The following is an 18736-nucleotide window of genomic DNA, read 5'->3' as shown; positions in this document are numbered from 1 at the left end:
CTCAAGCTGTATATTGATCTCCTGCTACAATATACAGTGGCCCCAAGTCTCAAAAGCAATACTGGCTGAAATAGCTAGACTTCTTCCTGGAGTAGTCACTGCCACCTGAAGGTAGTCCCTGCCCCCAACCCCCATACTCTGCTACAGATCTATTGCTTTAAAGCATGGACTCTTAACTGGGGCTTGTGATGCCAGACTGTGACCATCCTGCCCTTTCTATATTGCTAAAGGGAAGAAGAGGAGGTCTAAATGAGATCCCAGCTAAACAGGGAATGTCATGGTATGCAGAATGGGGGGTCACGTTATGGAAAACACGGAGACTCTTTGCCTTAAAGCGATCATCTAGCCCCATATATTTTTGGTTTAAAATTATACACATTCAATACACAGCATTAGAGTTTTTCTCAGGCTCTTGTGTTTGTGTGGGTGAGGAGCACAAGGGGGAGAGGTTGGGGCTATTTAATTGGCCTCATATTAGTTAATTCATGTGTGTGTCAAGGTCTGATCTGAGACATCCTGCATATTGTATTCACTTTACTCTCTGCTCTAGAATTCTGTAGTCTCCAAGTTGTGAAAACAAAAGAAAAACGGGTGCCTGGTTTTATTGCCATGTAAATTAGACACTGATACGGAATTAAATAAGTCTATTAAATGTAAGAAAATGCTGCTGTGAAGTGTTTCAATTTATGTTGCTATATTTCCCACCTCTATTCAAGTGCACATTTTAATTTCAAGTCATAGTTAAGAACCTGCTGAAATACTTTCCAGGTAGAGATACTTTTTTTGCTATTTTAGTTAATGCTAGTGATTAAGGCTTCCAATATTTTTTCTCTTAGGTGTTTTTATTTCTGGAAATGATGTTTGAGGCAAAGATTTCCCATTCAGAAGTGATGGCTGCCCTCTTTACTATGATATTCATTTTAATTTCTGTAAGAATAATAGGTAATATGACCAGAAAGCACATCCTCCCTTCAGGTCCATGGTCATTACCAATTGTGGGGAACCTGCTTCAGCTTGGAGAGCATCCTCACCTTTCATTTATCCAAATGAGGAAAAAATATGGGGACATGTTTCTCCTAAAGCTGGGGATGGTACCTGTTGTGGTGGTGAATGGTCCAGATACAGTAAAACAAGTGTTACTTAGAGATGGAGAGGGTTTTGTTGGCAGGCCCAAGATGTACACCTTTTCTTTCTTTGCTGATGGAAAAAGTCTATCATTTTCTGTAGAATATGGAGAGAGCTGGAAACGCCACAAGAAAATTGCCAGTAAAGCTTTAAGATCCTTTTCGAAGCCAGAAGCCAAAACCTCTACTTGCTCTTGTCTTCTGGAAGAGCACGTATGTGCAGAAGCTTCAGCACTGGTGAAAATGTTCCTGGAGCTCTCCTTAGAGAAAGGTGCCTTTGACCTCACTGGTATTACCACTTGTACTGTTGCAAACGTTGTCTGCGCCCTGTGCTTTGGCAAAAGGTATGAATACAACGAAGAGTTTCTTAGCATGATTAGGATCAATGAAGATTTTCTAAAAGCCACAAGTGTTGTTAACCCAGCTGATTTTATACCCTGGTTTCGTTACCTTCCAATCCCTGCTATGAAGGCTGCCCAGGGGTTTTATGAAGTCTTAAATAACTTCATTGCACAATGAGTAGAAGAACATTATACCACATATGATAAGGTGAGGCTTCAAAACTATAGACCAATAACAGCAGTTTTGTAATGAGTATTCTCTATTGCTGCTAGGTAGAGAATCTGCACAAGTAAGATCTGGGTCCAAAGTTGAATTTTTATGGCTCTGTTTAAAATGCTGACATGATTATCTGCTCGTACACTGGTTTTATGCTGGCATAGCTCCTTTAAAATTAATGGAATTAAGCCTAAATTTGGTATAACAGAGCAGAGGATCAGGCCCACTGATCTATACAAACTTTTCATAAAAGCTGGAAATTAATTCAGCAACTCTTAACATGTGATACAGGCCAGGACTAATGGGAAGGCTACAGAAACCTGTCAAGACTGAAATAGTTAAGAGCTGTACTGAGGAATCTCTCACTTCATCCTAGAAGTATAAGCCCATACAAAGGAAACGAAATCAGCGTGAAAACAAATGTGCTTGGGAGCTGATATTTTAATTCCAGAAGAAAAATTTCCATGAGGCCACTTCTACCAACCACTAAATACATAACAACAACCACCACCACCACCGCCGCCATTTTAAAAAGTTCCCCGCAAACCTGATGTCTGATTCTTCTAGGGAGATATGTTTAAAGGAAATAGTTAGCAACATTTACAGGATTATTTTTTAAAGTTCTTCACAATGAAGAGTTTTGGCCCTGAATAATGTAAGGACCTGATTCTCCTATCAGTTGCACTGGTTTTACAACACTGGACCCAGTTCCATGAAATTCAGTGATACTCCGGGTGGGTGGGTGGGTAGGTAGGTAGGTGTGTGTGAGAGAGAGAGAGAGAGAGGAAAAAAAAACAAAAAAAACCCATACCCTACACAGGCTCCTGGACATTCCTTAAACGTTATTGTGGGGAAATTTCTTGAGTCTTTCTTCAGTTAAATCCCATTTACTTCAATAAGAGATTAGCCTGAGTAAAAGAAGGAGCAAGGACAGAGGTCTGGGTTCCTCCTCCCTTCCTGGTTGTCTGTAGTGAGGCTCCATTCTTCTGCCACAGCTCCTCTTATCCCATTCTGCAGCCTGTCAGCACAGCTCCCCTGACCATGATTTCCCACCATGAGGGGTTCTAAAGAAAATTTAATACAGTTCCATTATAATTCAGCTTGGCAGAATTTAATTTTTTATAATTGTGACACATTGATTTTTTAAGCAGTTTTGATTATCTATTTAAATTTTCAGAATTGCACAAAATTATGGGTTTTAAGCATCTTTTTGAATTTTTATCTATTTGAATTTTCACAGTTATGGGAGATTATGGAGGTGGGCTGAATCAGCCAATAATTATTCAATGACAATAGACGTTGAGATGTATAAAGTTAAAGTTCTATAACCATTAAAACACAAACACCACGTGTCAAAATATACAAAGTAAATATCCTTAAATTAAACTCTAATGTTCTCAAGGAACATTTTTCTTACTTTGCCTGTCTGTACATTTCAATTATTATTAATGGACTTTTTCTTTATTGGTTTGTATGTGTTTGATGTTTACTGATTTTAAAAAAAATCGAATCTTTCCAAGCCTAATCATAATACAGCTCCACTGTAATACAACCCCCATTTTGCTATTGGTTCCTTGCAAGATTGGTGAGGTGATGACAGTATCTCCCACAGCTAAATTCCCAGCCCACCTTTGCCCCTGCCTGCTCTCTTCCTAACCCTGGGCAGACAAAGGCAAGATCCATTAGTGGAAGACCCTTCTTTGGGTGGATCAGTAGCACAGTACTTCAGGATTTGGCCCCATGCTTTTTATAATGAAGAGTGGCATGGATATTTTCAAAGACATGAAGGGCAGTTAGACAGTGAAGTTCTTCTAGAGTAAATCTACAGATTTTTATTATTTCTGTCCCTCATTTTACCAAGTAATTTCTTGTAATATAATCTGCATATTATTAAACAAGCACTCAGACTAATTCAATTATCTTGATTTTTCCATTTCAGGAGTAATCAAATAAAAGGAACTTTCTGTTTCTACTAGTAAGTAGTACATATTTTCAGGCAACAATTGATAGAATGGTGTCAGATTTTGATGCCAGTGTAAATACAGTGTAACTCTATTGATTGAATGGCATTACTCTGGAGTTACAGAATGTAAATGAGAGCAGAACCTGGACCATGTTTTTTTGAGCTACTACTGACTGGTAGCTTAATTTTCTTCTGCAGAAATATACAGAGGTCAGTTCTTTTCTAAGATAAATTGCCATGTGTCATGACAAATATTTTAACTGTACTTGCGAGAATAGTTTTAGCAGGAATTTCCAAGATTCATGAAGATACATGCTCTGTGCATCTCAGGTTAGAATACTACTGGTTACAGAATGTTGTGTTAAAAATGGTGGATGAAAATATGTCATTTTTGTTTCCTTTTAGAATCATCTCAGAGACATTACTGATGCTCTAATAAGTATAAGCAATGACAAAAGAAATGATGGAAGAGCTCCACCCTTCTCTAATGATAAAATAATAAGTACTGTGAATGACATCTTTGGAGCTGGTAGGTATTTAAAAAAAAAATCCAACCAACCTTTTAAACACCACTTTTGGGAGATTTTCAGTGTACTTCAACAGGCATGTATTCTGGGCCTGATTTTTCTCCCATGTATATCAGTTTTATACCAATGCAACGTCATTGACTCCCTGGCCAATATAAGAGGAGAATCAGGTCTTATGTTTCGTGAGTGTGTGTGTGTGTGTGTTTAATCCTATTTTTATTAAAGTAGCATTCTGGTTACCCATTTATTTTGCAGGGTTTGATACAGTATCAACATGTCTATTTTGGATCTTCCTATATTTGGTAAACAACCCAGACATTCAGACAAAAATTCAAGAAGAAATTGGTAAAGTATTTACCTTTTCAAAAAATGAAGCCCCCTGTCATTTTCATGAAGCACATTAAACATTCCAATTTTTTTCTTTGAAGATGGAAAGATTGGACTCAGGTCACCAAGATTTGATGACAGGAAAGATTTGCATTATATGGAAGCTTTCATAAGTGAAATCTTAAGGCACACTTCATTTATACCATTTACCATTCCTCACTGGTAAGAAGCAAAACACAAAAGTTTATTTCTGTCTAAATAAAATGAGTTGTAGAAATAATTATCAGGCTTTCTTTCTGAATTTGAGATTGAAATCTCAATTTGTCTATTTTTCCACTACAGGCAAGGTGAAATACGTGAAGGAAATTAAGGAATTCTAATACTGTTATGACAGTACATCAGGCATAGCTTAAAATGAACACCAGATACTCAGCTGGTGTCAATTCATGGAGCTCCATGGAAGTAAAATAGAACTGCACCTATTTACACCAGCTGTCTTCATGTTATACCATAGACATTAAGGGCCTGATTCTGATCTCATTTATACCAGTGTACATCAAGAGTAACTCAAGTCAGTTGTGTTACACCAGTGTCAATAGGTGTGAAATCAGATTAGGGCTTTGGTTTGCAGGAACAGTTTGCTGTCGTAGATGAAGGGGATCAAGCCTGCTGCCTTGTGACATGGTCTAACATTCAGTAACACAAAGTACGATCATCAAACTCATTAGATGTAAGCATAGGGATAAGAAAAAGGATTATTATTTTGTTCCCTGAATGTTCAGATAATCAGCATATGTTGATATGATACATTTTCCTTTTCTAGTGCGATGAAAGAAACTATTCTCAATGGGTACCTCATTCCCCAAGACACCTGTATCTTTGTTAATATGTATCAAGTAAATCATGATGAGTAAGTATCCGCCAATTTTGTTTATATGTTTCATAATGGCATTTGGCACTTTATTATAGTCAGTATTTTCACTATGTTTATAAAATGATAACTTGTGTTCCCTTGGACACACTGCATACATTGTACATTACTATTTTATATCTATACAAGGATAATGCAGTTCTCATTCTCCTCAGAACAGTTTGTGAAGATGATTGGAACAGAAGCAGCCATTTGGAAACAGATCTTTGGGCCATCTAGCACAGTATCCTGTCACAGTGGCCAATACCAGATTCTCCCTGGAAAAGCCCCAAAATGCACCTTATCAATGTATAGTATTGGGTGATTATTTCCAGACTCCAGCTGTCAAACAAAGCCTGATAACTGTAGTAATTTTAGCCTAGATAGTGCAACTGCCCATGTTTTTTCTTATTCTTATAAAGGTAGAGTCTAAATCCTCAGCCGAGGCTAAAGAGTTCTCAGTGCACCTGAGTGCGGGATGGTAGGGTGGGTTTTGGCCACTGATACATGCCTCTAATCCTGGGGCTATTTGGCTGGGCACTGGCACAACTCAAGGCTGCTCTGTTTCACACCAGCTATCTATGGCCTAAGGAGTCAGTCCAGCAGCTGGGAATCATTGGGGCACAGGGACATCCTAGCCACACCCATCCCTGTCCCTGCGGTGCCTCTATTCTACTTAGGGAGTACCCAAATGCAGAGTTAAACTAGCTTTAGGACTGGTTTTCACCAGCTAAATAAGCAGGAGGTCTGATCCACTTCATGCTTTACCTGCTATGGCCCTGAATCTGATCTCACTGAAACAGAATTTACCCCACTGTAATCCTGCTGATTTTACTGGACTTTCTCCTCCTTCATGCTGGCATCAGTGAGAGCAGAGGCAGGCTCCATTTGTTAATCATTATCTGAGGGAGGGAACATCTCTGCCAGGTTCTCTTTGTGCAGTTTCCTTCCAATTTGTTCTGTCAGTGAAGCAGGGATCCCCACATTGTGATCTTCAGGTAACCAGGACCACCCATTTGGAGGTTCTGTGCCTCTGCATTGGGCTGTTACTTTTCCACTGCAGTCTCTAAAGGGTGCAGGCAGATATAGCATGCGTCCCTCCAGCACTGTTCACTACTCTCAAGGTTTACCCATTGGACAGCCCTCTTTAGAATCTAGTCCATGCATGGATCAAGGGAGTACAGTTGAGTCATGAGTGACGAAACAAAATTCCATTTCATGATCTCTTTACATAATCCTGGGCATTTTTGAGAAAAACAATGCAAATTTCATTTTGACTTATTCAAGAACTCAGATGCTCTGGTTGGCCATAAGCAAATTCATTCACTTAGAAGTACAAGCTCTGTATTTCTGTCTTTGTTTTCTGTACATGTGATACTCTGTAAGGGCTTCTAAAAATTAATTTCTTTTTGCCATAGAACATTATGGGAAAATGCCGATTTGTTTAGACCAGAGAGATTTCTGAATGAAAACGGTGAACTCGACAAAAGCCTCATTGAAAAAGTTTTGGGTTTTGGAATGGGAATAAGAAAGTGTTTAGGAGAAGACATAGCTTGTAATGAGATTTTTCTTATTCTCACCACCATTTTGCAACAGCTGAAGCTTGAGAAATGCCTTCAAGACCACCTAGATTTGACCCCAGTGTATGGATTATTCATGAAACCTAAACCATACCAAATTCAAGTGGCACTGCGCACCTGAACAGTGCGTCTGGAGAAGCTGCACTTCAGAACATAATTATCACTCTGTAAATTAGTGTAGGGAAATCCATTATCCACAGTGCAGGTTATCCTTTACCTAAGCTACTGTAGTGCATTTTTTAATGAAAGGTGTAGAACAATAAACACAATCTCTTAAATCACCTTCTCTCTGATTGTGCTAATCAGTTAACTGCAGGTTATGTTATTGTGAACTCTGTGAAAAAGCTGAATTAATTTTTGTTTGTAACTGACTATTTTAGTGCACCTCTTCTCACTAATTTCCTAAAATAAAAAGTTTAAAAATACTTTTTGGTTTTAAGTAAGAAAGTCAGTGGTTATGTTCAGTGAAATCTTCCCCCACATGGAAATATTCCATGTTCCCTCTGATTAATGTCTCTTTTATTTCATTGCCTTAAACTGGAAGATTCTTATAGTTGCATGAAGTGTTTTTAAACTAGGGCAATCTACAAGGACATTTCAGTATATAAAAAAACATAACTGAATCTGTCTTAGCTGTCAAGGTGTCATGATATTTTCTGCGTGATACAGTCAGTTGCCGTTTTGGCATGAAGAGGCCAAACTCTGGATCCCAAGCCAAAGCCCAAGTAAATAGACCTTGCACAAGCGGTCTGCACTGTGGCCTGAAATGATCTCCCCAGGCAGTGAAGCACCCGTGTAGCAACTCTGCAGCTGTTACTACAGCCCTTGAGCTGCAGTAGCAGCTACATTCACTGTGCCATCACTTACCCTCCCATCTGGTTAATCTTGCTCAGTTCCAGACTTTGATACAAAATACTGTAGCAGCCAGGCCTTGAAGCAGCACATGAGCTCAGTAAGATCCCTTTGACCGGGAATCCTTCAGGAACACCACATTCGCTGAGGAGGGTCTGGGAATTCTGATATATAGGACATTTAACTCATTCTTTCAAAGCCTGAATCATTCCCATATACACCCACCTTGCCTCCCAGCCCAGAACAAAGTGTGAAGGAAGGGGAGGCTTCCTTGTGGTTGTGTTAAGGCTTTGTGTGGTTAAATTCTTTTTCACTGACTCTGTGAGAAACTAGTGTTAGCAAATTGGTCAGAAACTCACTACAGCAGTTCCCCACACCAAATAAGGAGAAGAAGCCTTAGATGGTGGTCGTTACACCAAGTAAACAACTAGAACAGCTGCCAGAAGGGGCCAGGGAGTTGTGTACAACAACATAGCATGCAAGGCTATAGGGCAGATCTGCCAGGTGCATTTGTTTTAGGATCATTAGCATCAGCTTCACTTCACAAGCAGGAAGGGGAAAATGGATGCATTCCAGGCTGAGGCATAGCCTGGCTGACAATTTAATCACTGCAGTAAGAGAAAGAAAGCACTGGAGGCAGACAGCTCATTGGGAGCTAAAGTAGCATAAAGAGGGGCAGCAGGAACTCCATTTTAAGTATTGTATGGCCCCCAACCCATAATCTTTAATGCATTTGTCCTGTGCCATAGGGAAATGCTATTATCCCAGTTACATACAGAGACCTGAGGTAGAGAGAGGCTAAGTGACTTGCCCATACTCACACAAGCAATCTGTAGTAGAGTAGGGATTTGAACCTATATCTCCTAAAGCTGAGGCCAGTGCAGTAACCACTGGGCCATCCTTTTTCTCCAAAAGTAAAATGTAATGAAAGCATATGTGAAAATCAGTATTCTTAGTGGCTTCATAAAAGATCTGATCCAAATTCCAGGGAAGTCTCTCTATTGACTTTGATGGCCCTTAAACTAGGCCCAAAGTAAGAAGGGAAGGGGGATGACTTGTGCTTATAAAATGTTTTGTTTGGAAGCTTAAGTGGTTACTGGTTATAAGAAGTTAAAGAGAAGTTACAAGCTATCAGCTGCAGTCATTACTTTTAAGTTCATGTCTCACAAGTAATCACTCTCTCCTGCTGCTGCATGCTGAGAGAGGGAAGGCATGGACAATGGTTGTTTGCTTTTGTTGTCTAAATGTTTGACTTCTATTATTTCTGTGTTGTATTTTTAAAGTTGTTATAGAGCAGTGTAAGCACTTCAGCAGCAGGTAGCTGGTAAACACTATTGTTACAGTAGCCATTATTTGCTGAAAATGAAAAATAAGATGGCTATTTTTATACCTGCCCAGTTGTAACAATAGTATCCTGTAATATAAAAGTATAAAATATTTTTGGTGTCCTATATAGAGGCTTAGAAGGATGCGGGGAGAGGAGTAGCTTTGAAATGGTAACAGGTCAGACCTCCTGGACCAATTTTGCATTAGACTTGGGCTAAACAGTAAATAATAGGGAAGTTACCATTTCTTTGCATAATGAAGTTTGCTCATGACCGTGTATTTTATTCTGCTGTACACAGAAAAAAATCAATGCGTGTTTAATGGGTAAGAGCTGCACATAGCGAGATGTGCCACAAATCCAAAATCTGCTCTGACTTGTGGCAGGGGACTGGCCTGTTGCAAAATTGAAAGAATTGACTTAAAGCCACCTTTTCCCCTTTCCCCACCCTCAGCAAAGTTGTTCCAAGTACTTCCTGACTTTACCTTCAGCAGTTTGTGTCCTTTATGCCATTCTTATATAATTTTAATAAGGATTTTTCTTGTTCCAACTTCATGGGTTAGTGACTATGCCAGGAGTGCTCCTATAACATTCCCTGATTAAATATGTGTGTGGTGGTGGTGATTAGGTCTGCTGAATCAGAAGAATTGGCATGTGCATCACTGAACGGTGAAAACACAGCAGCGCTCTTTTCAGCTGGAGAGTCTCTTTAGTTATTTATGTCCCCACACTTTCTTCTCAGGCGCATTGCTTTAATGAATCTCATTATTAAGGATACTTACCCTGCTTGCTTCAGGTAACTAACAGAATAGCTTGGGGTGTTTTTTGTTTTGCATTCCCTTCCACTGAGTCTTACAGCAATAAAGTGAGCTACTTCAGGAACTGGGGTTTTAAGAAAAACACCAAATATTGTAAATCAGGGCAGAGTTAAGATGGTGTGGACAACTTACCTTAATTGTTAATTTCCATACTTTCCATGGGTTACTTACAAGGTTAATCTTAACTCTGAAGTTCCTGGCTTTTTAATGATGGTTGTATGGCTATCACCTCTCCTTAATAACCCCTGAAGTTAATGGTAGCATTAGTTTCCCCAGGGAAAAGAGGTCCTCTCCATCTATAGTTCAGAAATAAGCATATTTTTCCATTAATTATTTAATAGGTTTGTTTTCCTTCTTGTGTTTGGTAGCCTGCAATTTTACATGAAAGCTGTAGCATTTTACTTTCATCAGTTGATTTTTGCCATACTTGACATTTTCTATTATCAGAACAATTTTTACCCTTTTAACAAAATTGGTACCATTTTCATTTTTCTAACAGGCTTGATTCATCAGAAAAATGCATTCCCAAGGAAAGAATGGTAATAATGGAAGGCTGAAAAGGAAATTGTGAAATCTGCTCTTGTAAAGAATTAACAGAACAAGACAAGGGAAAGAACGTAAGGTATAACACAAGTAGGCCCATAATGGAGACTTGGGTCTCACAAAATATGGGGCTGCTTTCTTAGTTGATCTAAAAGTACACTGCTGCCTGCCTTAACTCATAGCTCTGATGAAGATGCTTCCTGTTCTCATTTCCACTAGTAGTGCCTTTAGAAGTTAACAAATCCAAAAATCATGCCAGTGTCATGTCATCTAGTCTTTGGGGCATTCAGCAGATAGATAAGAGTAAGGATGTCCAATGTAAGCAGGGATGTTACACTTGAAAGTGCCTTCTCAATGTACCTGGCATGAGATCCTGCCTAAGTGAGAGGGACCTTTTTAGGAATACTTGCTGTAAGATAGATGTGTCAAAAAAATAAAAAAGGGGCCATAAGGACAGCTTTGCTGTTGGAACTGCAGTAAGATAGGAGGAATGCAATTTGTCATTTTCCTACATCTTCCTTAAGACAGACAGCTCTAGTGAGCACACATGGTTTTTATATTGGGAAGGTTAAAAAAAAAACAAACCCTCTAATAAATGAGATATAACCCTGCAGTAAATTGCAGAGTACTTTGCATACAAAAGGTAAAGGGCCCGTGGGTTAGTGTGTGTATACACCTTAGTGTTTTAGTCTTGGCTGAGAAATTGTGTGATATCCAAGTAGTCCCAATCAAGCTGTTTATTAGACTGAGGAAAGGAGACCACTTTCTACAATGTGTTTTCATATACGAGTAGTTCTGATGGCCTAAGGAAGTGATTCGTGTAAAATAAGTGTCTGAGCCTGTACTGTAGCCCCATCTACTGGGTGCTGTTAAAACATAGCTCCTTACACCTTAAGAAAAAGGAGTACTTGTGGCACCTTAGAGACTAACCAATTTATTTGAGCATGAGCTTTCGTGAGCTACAGCTCACTTCATCGGATGAAAGCTCATGCTCAAATAAATTGGTTAGTCTCTAAGGTGCCACAAGTACTCCTTTTCTTTTTGCGAATACTGACTAACACGGCTGTTACTCTGAAACCTGTCCTTACACCTTGAGGTTCAGTAAGAAATAAACAGTCTACCAGTCAAAGTCACAGACACTTCACTACATCGAGAGCGATTGATTCTGTGCTATCATATGTTGTGGAAGCCTGCAGCTGTAAATCTTATAATGGAATGAATAGATGACAACTAAAAAGCAAAATACTAACATCTGTAATATTATATAAAACATATCAACATATTTACTTTTGTTAAAATCCAGATTTAACCCACACTGACAGTAGCTGAGCATTTCTACAAAGATGTTAATTAATTCACTTTTTAGCTACTAAAGGACCACAACATTTTGTACTTTACTGCAGCTGAGCCAACAGTTGTAGCATGAACTGATGACTTGGGTGCTGCAAGAATCAGTGTGAAGTTCTGCCATATTTCCACCATAGCTATGCCAGCATAACCCTACAGTGTACATGCACCTATAGCAATGGAAGGGGTATTTCTGTTGCTGTAGGAACACCACCTCCCTAGCAGCGGTTACACCGGGGGTTAGGTTGGCTTATCTATGACAGTGGCTCTCGATCTTTCCAAACTACCACACTCCTTTCAGGAACATGAATCGTCTTGTGTACCCCCAAGTTAGCCTCACTTAAAAATGACTTACAAAATCAGACATAAAAATACAAAAGTGTCACAGCATACTATTATTGAAAATTTGCTTACTTTCTCATTTTTACCAAATAATTATAAAATAAATCAACTGGAATATAAATATTGTACTTACATTTCAATATATAGAGCAGTATAAACAAATCAGTCAGTATGACATTTTAGTTTGTACTGACTTTGCTAGTCCTTTTTCTGTAGCCTGTTGTAAATGTGGCAAATATCTAGATGAGTTGATGTACCCCCTGGAAGACCTCTGCATACCCACGGGGATACGATACTCAGAGATAAGCAATGTAGGTAGGTTGATCTAAATTTTAAGTGTAGACCAGGCCTTCTTTAATGCCTTTGCTCATGCTCATGATAAAAGGGCTAGCTGCATTCAAAAGTTGGGCAACAATTCACAGTTTGTTCATTTAACCTTTTTTCTGTTTATGAACTATCCACAAGCCACTCATTTTCTCCCTGAATTTATTCAAGAGTCAAAATCAGTAATTCAGTAAACAAATTATGCTTGGTCTTCCAGTTCTATCCCAATCACACAGCCAGTTTCGGGGCCTGCTTGGGGCTGAGAAGCCACCACATTTCCTCCATCTCTGCATATAAGTTCTTCTCCCTTCATCCCCTTTATTCCTCCTTCCTTGTTTTCTCTCAATGCTGGAGGTGGCATCCAGTCACTTTTGACACCATGTCATAGCATAGTGCAGACAGCAGCACGGCACGCTGAGACGCATGGCTGTTTGTGACAGAGGTAAGTGCTTTATCAGTAATAAACCAGAAGTGACACAGATAGAGCTGGTTCGATTTTTTTGATGCATGTGAAAAAAAAAGAAAAGCCCAGCATTTTGCAAACATTTTCATGTTTTTCTTCTCCATTTTCAAACTGACAGTGTTACAAGAGACCTCTCTATTGATATTCCCTTTTGACCCAAGTGGTTAGACTATAGTCAGTGTTTTGAGGGTTGTTTCCATTAAGAGGAGAAATGGATGATGGAGTCAGTATTTCTTTGATGCAATCCTGTTTGTTTACAAAGAATGTATACAAAGTCCTGTTTCACTGAACACAGTAGGAATCAAACAGCAGGAAAGTTTCTTTGCTTAATATTCCAAGCCTCTTTTTATAGCCAGTACTCTACCCAAAAAGCAATCTTAGCTTTCTCTCATGGTCATGTTACAAGTGCTTCTCTGGTTCTCCAGGGCTTTCTGGTGCCTTCTGTCTGCTTCTTTGGTGTTTCTGGCTGCATCTTGGTTCAAACATACATAGGTCGACCAAAACCAATGCCCAGCTAGCTCTCTGTGTTTCCATTCAGACCCAGTGAAACTGCCTTGCATGTGGTCTGTGTTTTGGGTGATGGCTCCTATTGTTTAAACTATCTTACTCCAAAAAGAGATGAACTGCTTCTTACATTTATCCTGAATGAAGAGTGGCTGTTATACCATTCAGCTTTATTGAGGTTTCACTCCAGCATAACTCTGTGTGTGTGTGTGTGTGTGTGTGTTATAGATAAGGTGCCAGTAAATGGTGCTCAAGCATACATAGCATATAGTTCCTGGGTTCTGTAGGGTCAATAAAACTTCTTTTGCACTACAAATGGCTTCCTTTGTACAGCACTTTACATCAGCACATAACAGTCAACACTTCATGTAGGTGTACTGAGACCTACAGCTTATTTGAAAGCACCTTATAGCATGTCCCTAAATAGTGCTGGCCAGTTATATTAACCGAATCAAGGACATTGGACTCTGAGATCTTTTAGATTATCTATGCTATCCCCTGCCACAACTCACTTTGTCAGGAAGTATATTTTATCTTAATTTTCTTTCCATTATTGCCATCAAATGTATTTCCATGTAAATAATAGCGCGCCCTCCCCCTCGGAACATCTTTAAACAAGTCCCACTGGCCCAGATTGTGTCAGGGTCTGGTGCAAAGGGACTAATGAGCACAACCATCAGACACTACACCAGACCCCCGAGGTCAGTGAAGTGCAAGGATTTCTCCCTGTTAGCATCTTCAGAGGTGTAAAGAATTCCTCGATGAAGGGCATGTTAAAAGATTTTAAAACATGAATGCCACATTAATGTGAAGTTCCATTTAATAGAGAGGTCAAGGGATAAAACCGCCCTCCAGAAGGCATGCAACATCAACCCCCAATCACTGCAAAATACCGTTGCAGAACTAGTGGTGGTTGTACGAAGAGGGACAGGTTGGGAGGGGACAGAGCTAAGGAAATGCTATAGGGTATTCTGCTCACAACTGATGACTAAGGCTATGATTTAATCATGGGTATTTTTAGTAAAAGTCATAGGTCACAGGCAAGAAAAAAAATCACAGCCCCGTGACCTGTCCATGACTTATACCATAAATACCCTGAATGAATCTTGGGGGTGGGGGCACTGCATCAGCGGCCGGGGGAGAAGCCCTGAGGGGGGACCACTGTTGGAAGTGGGGGAAGCCCCAGGGGGCCAGTGGTGGCTCTGGCCGCTGCTGCGAGGCAGGGGGCTGGGGGGAGTCCCAAGGCCAGCCACTGCTCCAGCCACCCTGGACCACTGCTCAGGCAGTTCCCAGAGCCAGTTGCATCGGCTGCTGCTTGGGTAGTCTCCAGGGCCGCCAGAGGAGGGGCCAGTGCAGGGGGCCAGGGTCACTCCAGCAGTGGCTGGTGTGGCTGGCTGCAGGGCCACCCAAGCGACTGGCTGCAGAGCCGCTCCAGCAGCAGCCAGTGTGGCTGTCCCCAGGACGGCCCGAGCAGCTGGCCCCAGGATCAGCTGCTCGGGTGGCCCTGGGGTCAGCCAGACTGGCTGCTTCAGAAGTCACGGAGATTGCACGGAGCCCTAATAGGAGCCCTAATAATGACCCAATATTACCTTTTGCTTAGCTGCCCTCTGGGCTGTGGAGTGTTCCCCAAAAAGAGTCAGTGGACACACAGAACTCAGGAGAACACACTTCCTGGTGCAAGAGTGGGGCCTAGAATCCCTTGGCCGATCCAGGAACAGCCTTTATGAGAAGAACATTCAGCCTGTTACGAGATTTGAGATTTAGGCACGATTATATGTACTTTAAACACACCCATCTGTCAGGGGAGTGTGGAAGAAAAAGTCTAATTATAAAATTGGACAGGGAGAAGAGATAATTATATTCCATTTTCCCATTTTAAAAAATAAACTAAGTGGAAAAAAGTCCACACCCAGAAGCATATTTTCTATTGCAGAGTACCAGTCAGAGCTCTGTAAAATTAAATAAGACACTGTGCCACTTGCCCGAGTTCAGCAATTTTTGATGCAGTTTACTTTAAAAGAGAACTAACTGCCAAAAAAAGTCTTGCTACAGCTACAATCTTTAGAGTAAAAGAGAAAGGGCTTGTTTTAGACCTACAATTACTCTTCAGACTGCAAGAACAAGAGACTCTTGACTTTTCTCTAAGTTGCAGCCTCCTCTCTCGGATCCAGTTATTCTAGTTAGAATTTAGGAGGAGCTGGATGACTGGTGAAATGGGGTGTAACTCCTTCCTGTCAGAAATTGCAGGGGCTCCTTTCACCCCAACACATACATATATTATATAAACACTACAGTAACATGATCTTTATCAACAGACTTTATGCTACAGACTTAAATAATAAAGTTACAAATCTGAATCGAGGTTCTCTCCCTCTTATTACTTTGGAAGATTACAGGCTAGGGGGAAAAGAGGACATTTAAAACAATGGAGAAATACATGCATGTATAGTAGTACTGGATGGCTATTTACCATGCCTGGCTTCACTCCCCAGTCATGCAGCACTCAGTCACTTTACACAGAAAGGAGCCAAAACCAACACGAATTTAAACTCAAATGGAACTATCAATATTTAGACAAACTTTTTTAAATACAAAAATTTAAAATATTTTTATCTGTATGTTAAACAATTTTTGGGAAGCAGCCAGAACTGTGGTTTTCTTTCACTAACAAAAAGAATAAATAAGTGATGAATCATTTGTAAAACTAAATTTTCCTGTTTAGAGCTGACTGGAAATATTTCAATGTATACAGTTGCTTTAAAAACAAACAAATAAAAAATTGCAAACATTGTCTCTACCGTTTCAACCAGCTTCAGTGCAGGTGGGACAGTTTCTATTGTGCTGCTGAAGAGTGGATATTTATTTTTGCAAATATGCTTGGGAATGTTTTTTTTAAAAAAAAATCATTTTCTGACCAGCTCTGTTCCCGTTAATGAAAATAGCAATGTTACATACTTTAGGTCCTGAAGCTGTAATGAAATCAGTGTGGATGCATCCCTTTGGTCACTCAGACCCTATTAAGTTAAAGGGGTTCTGGCTGGGCACAAGGGGTCCGATCATGAAATCCCATTGTGGGTTCAGGACGGATTTTTAAAAATTATGCTGGAATGCTTCTAAAATTGGGGTCACAATTCCAAAAGCACCCAAGTGACTGAGGAAGCAAGTCCCATTGAAAGCCAATGGGACGTAGGCTTCTGTGTCAATTAAGTGCTTTTGAAAGTTTTGCCCACTCTATCAGTTTTCACTCCAGGGCTCTTTCATAATGTGCTTCTCTGCTCCACCCTTTCCACACAACATCTTCTCATCTGTGAAGGAGGCCTCCGCCCCAGGCTGGTGCATCTCTTGCTGCTCCTTTGTCTCATCAGCATCCTAAAAATATTAATATTATTAAACTAACCAATAAAAGTTTTACAGTTCATGCTCATCACTTGTCAGTGCAGCAACCCAACCAGACACCAACGTGGAGCCAATCCAATTCTAGAAGAATTAACTTAGCTGTAGGATTGCAATATACATGCAACCCTGTGTGAGGCCATGGGGGAAGGACTTACTGTGAATTAACAGTAAATTGATATAAGAAGAGGGACACCCTGCTGGAGTAGTAACTGCTGAACTAGAGACTTAATAGTTAGTCCTTGTTTGATATTAACAATGTCGTCTTTAAAGCCACCTCTGTATAATTTATGGGAGAGAGACAATTCCTAGTGAACAATGTATTGTGGCTGAACTAGGATTCCAGGCAATGGGGCCTCTTTGACAGCTCTCTGCACTACCACAGGAAGGAATGACTTTTGTGGGGGAGCAAACCCCACTTGTCATGCAGCAGCAAACAGTGTGCATTTGTTTCTAGAGCTGCACAGGTCAATGGCACTGAAGCACTTATTGGGGATGAGGTTTCCTTTCCTCTTCTGCATTTTGCATCAGGTCATTTTAATCAGAGCAAACCCATTTCAGTCAGGCTTTGCTACATTTTGTATCTAATCTACACTTTGTTTTAGAATGAAGTATAGACTGGTACCTCATGCTATTATGAAATAGACAGTCTGAACCACTGAAATTGTCAGACGTGTGTTTATAGAAGTCCTGCCCTTATCTACTCCCTGGGTATCCAATACTTAAAAGGCTGAATAACCACCAGGGCATATGAAAGATTCATAGGAGAAAAGTGAATAAGTGAGTATACCACTGTAAACCCCAAATGATAGATTATATGATTTGTGTTATGGTGTTTTTTTATTATAAATGTGCTTAGTGGTTGATGTTAGACTAATCTTAAAAGGGGAAATAGATAAACAAATAATATATTTGCCTAGATCTGTGTGTAGTTCTTACTAAGAACTCTGTTTCATGGACAGGCACATGTTGCATGATGGCAGAGCATACAGCACAAAGCAAGTATCCAAACCCTTAATGGTAATCAGAAATGGGTTATATATTTTCTTAATCATTTTTCCTGTCCTTGCATACCAAACACATTTTAACACATTACCTGTGATTTTCTGTTGAGTGTTTGCCTGGCTTCGTCTGGAAGGTGGCTTTTCTCACCAGCGTATGTTTTTTGGTCAGAATCTGGTCAGGATTACAGTACAGTTAAGTTACTATAGTACAGTATATAACTTTAGAAAATCAAAGCACATGGCCAGTGTTCATCCGAGTTCTAAAATTCCCTTCTCCCCTCCCCTCCCCTCCCGCCCCCGACCATATTGTTCTGCATAGGTGCAACATTTCACCTACATGCTGTTGCTGAATCAGGGAATAAGTGAGCTGAACATTTTGACAGGAATGCCATTGTGATACTTCTTTGCTGGCCCCATTAGTTTCTCTCCTTTGGAAGCAAGGGCAAGTTTCTGAATTCAAAGTGACACAAGACTTAAAGTCTTCCCATAGATAGTCTGCAATAGCAGCGCTAACAGAAGTGTGAATTTCCCCATCCATTCTCCCATTTACGGTATTAACTATCAAGTCAGATAATGATTTTGCAGTCTAATGACAATTTAGGGTTCTATCTCCCCTATAAAAACTTCCATTTTTGAGGAACCTCGTTACAATACTGTAGTGTCAGAAGCACATTTTGGTCTTGAAAGTGTAGAAGACACAAATCAATGTTTTAATTGTGTTACCAAATAATGCTATAGCCTTTAGTTTTACAGGACTATTCAGGAACAGGGTTAAAATACATGTAATTTGGCTGTTTCATGATCCTAGTATCTTGCAGCATAATAAATCTTAA

The 18736-nt window shown here is 40.0% G+C and overlaps 1 protein-coding gene across 1 annotated transcript; it reads left to right on the top strand.

Annotated features, from left to right (window-relative positions):
- The first annotated feature begins 1031 nt into the window (after positions 1 to 1031).
- Positions 1032 to 7361, top strand: LOC125637184 (cytochrome P450 1A5-like). Its single transcript, XM_048851376.2, is given in 6 exon segments — positions 1032 to 1673; positions 4051 to 4174; positions 4428 to 4517; positions 4601 to 4721; positions 5323 to 5409; positions 6828 to 7361. Coding segments are annotated over 6 exon segments (1332 nt in total). The 5' UTR covers positions 1032 to 1046; the 3' UTR covers positions 7111 to 7361.
- The last annotated feature ends 11375 nt before the right edge of the window (positions 7362 to 18736 follow it).

Source organism: Caretta caretta, chromosome 5 (genome assembly GCF_965140235.1).
Source record: "Caretta caretta isolate rCarCar2 chromosome 5, rCarCar1.hap1, whole genome shotgun sequence".
Taxonomy (NCBI): Eukaryota; Metazoa; Chordata; order Testudines; family Cheloniidae; genus Caretta; species Caretta caretta.
This window is presented reverse-complemented; position numbering and strand designations above follow the sequence as displayed.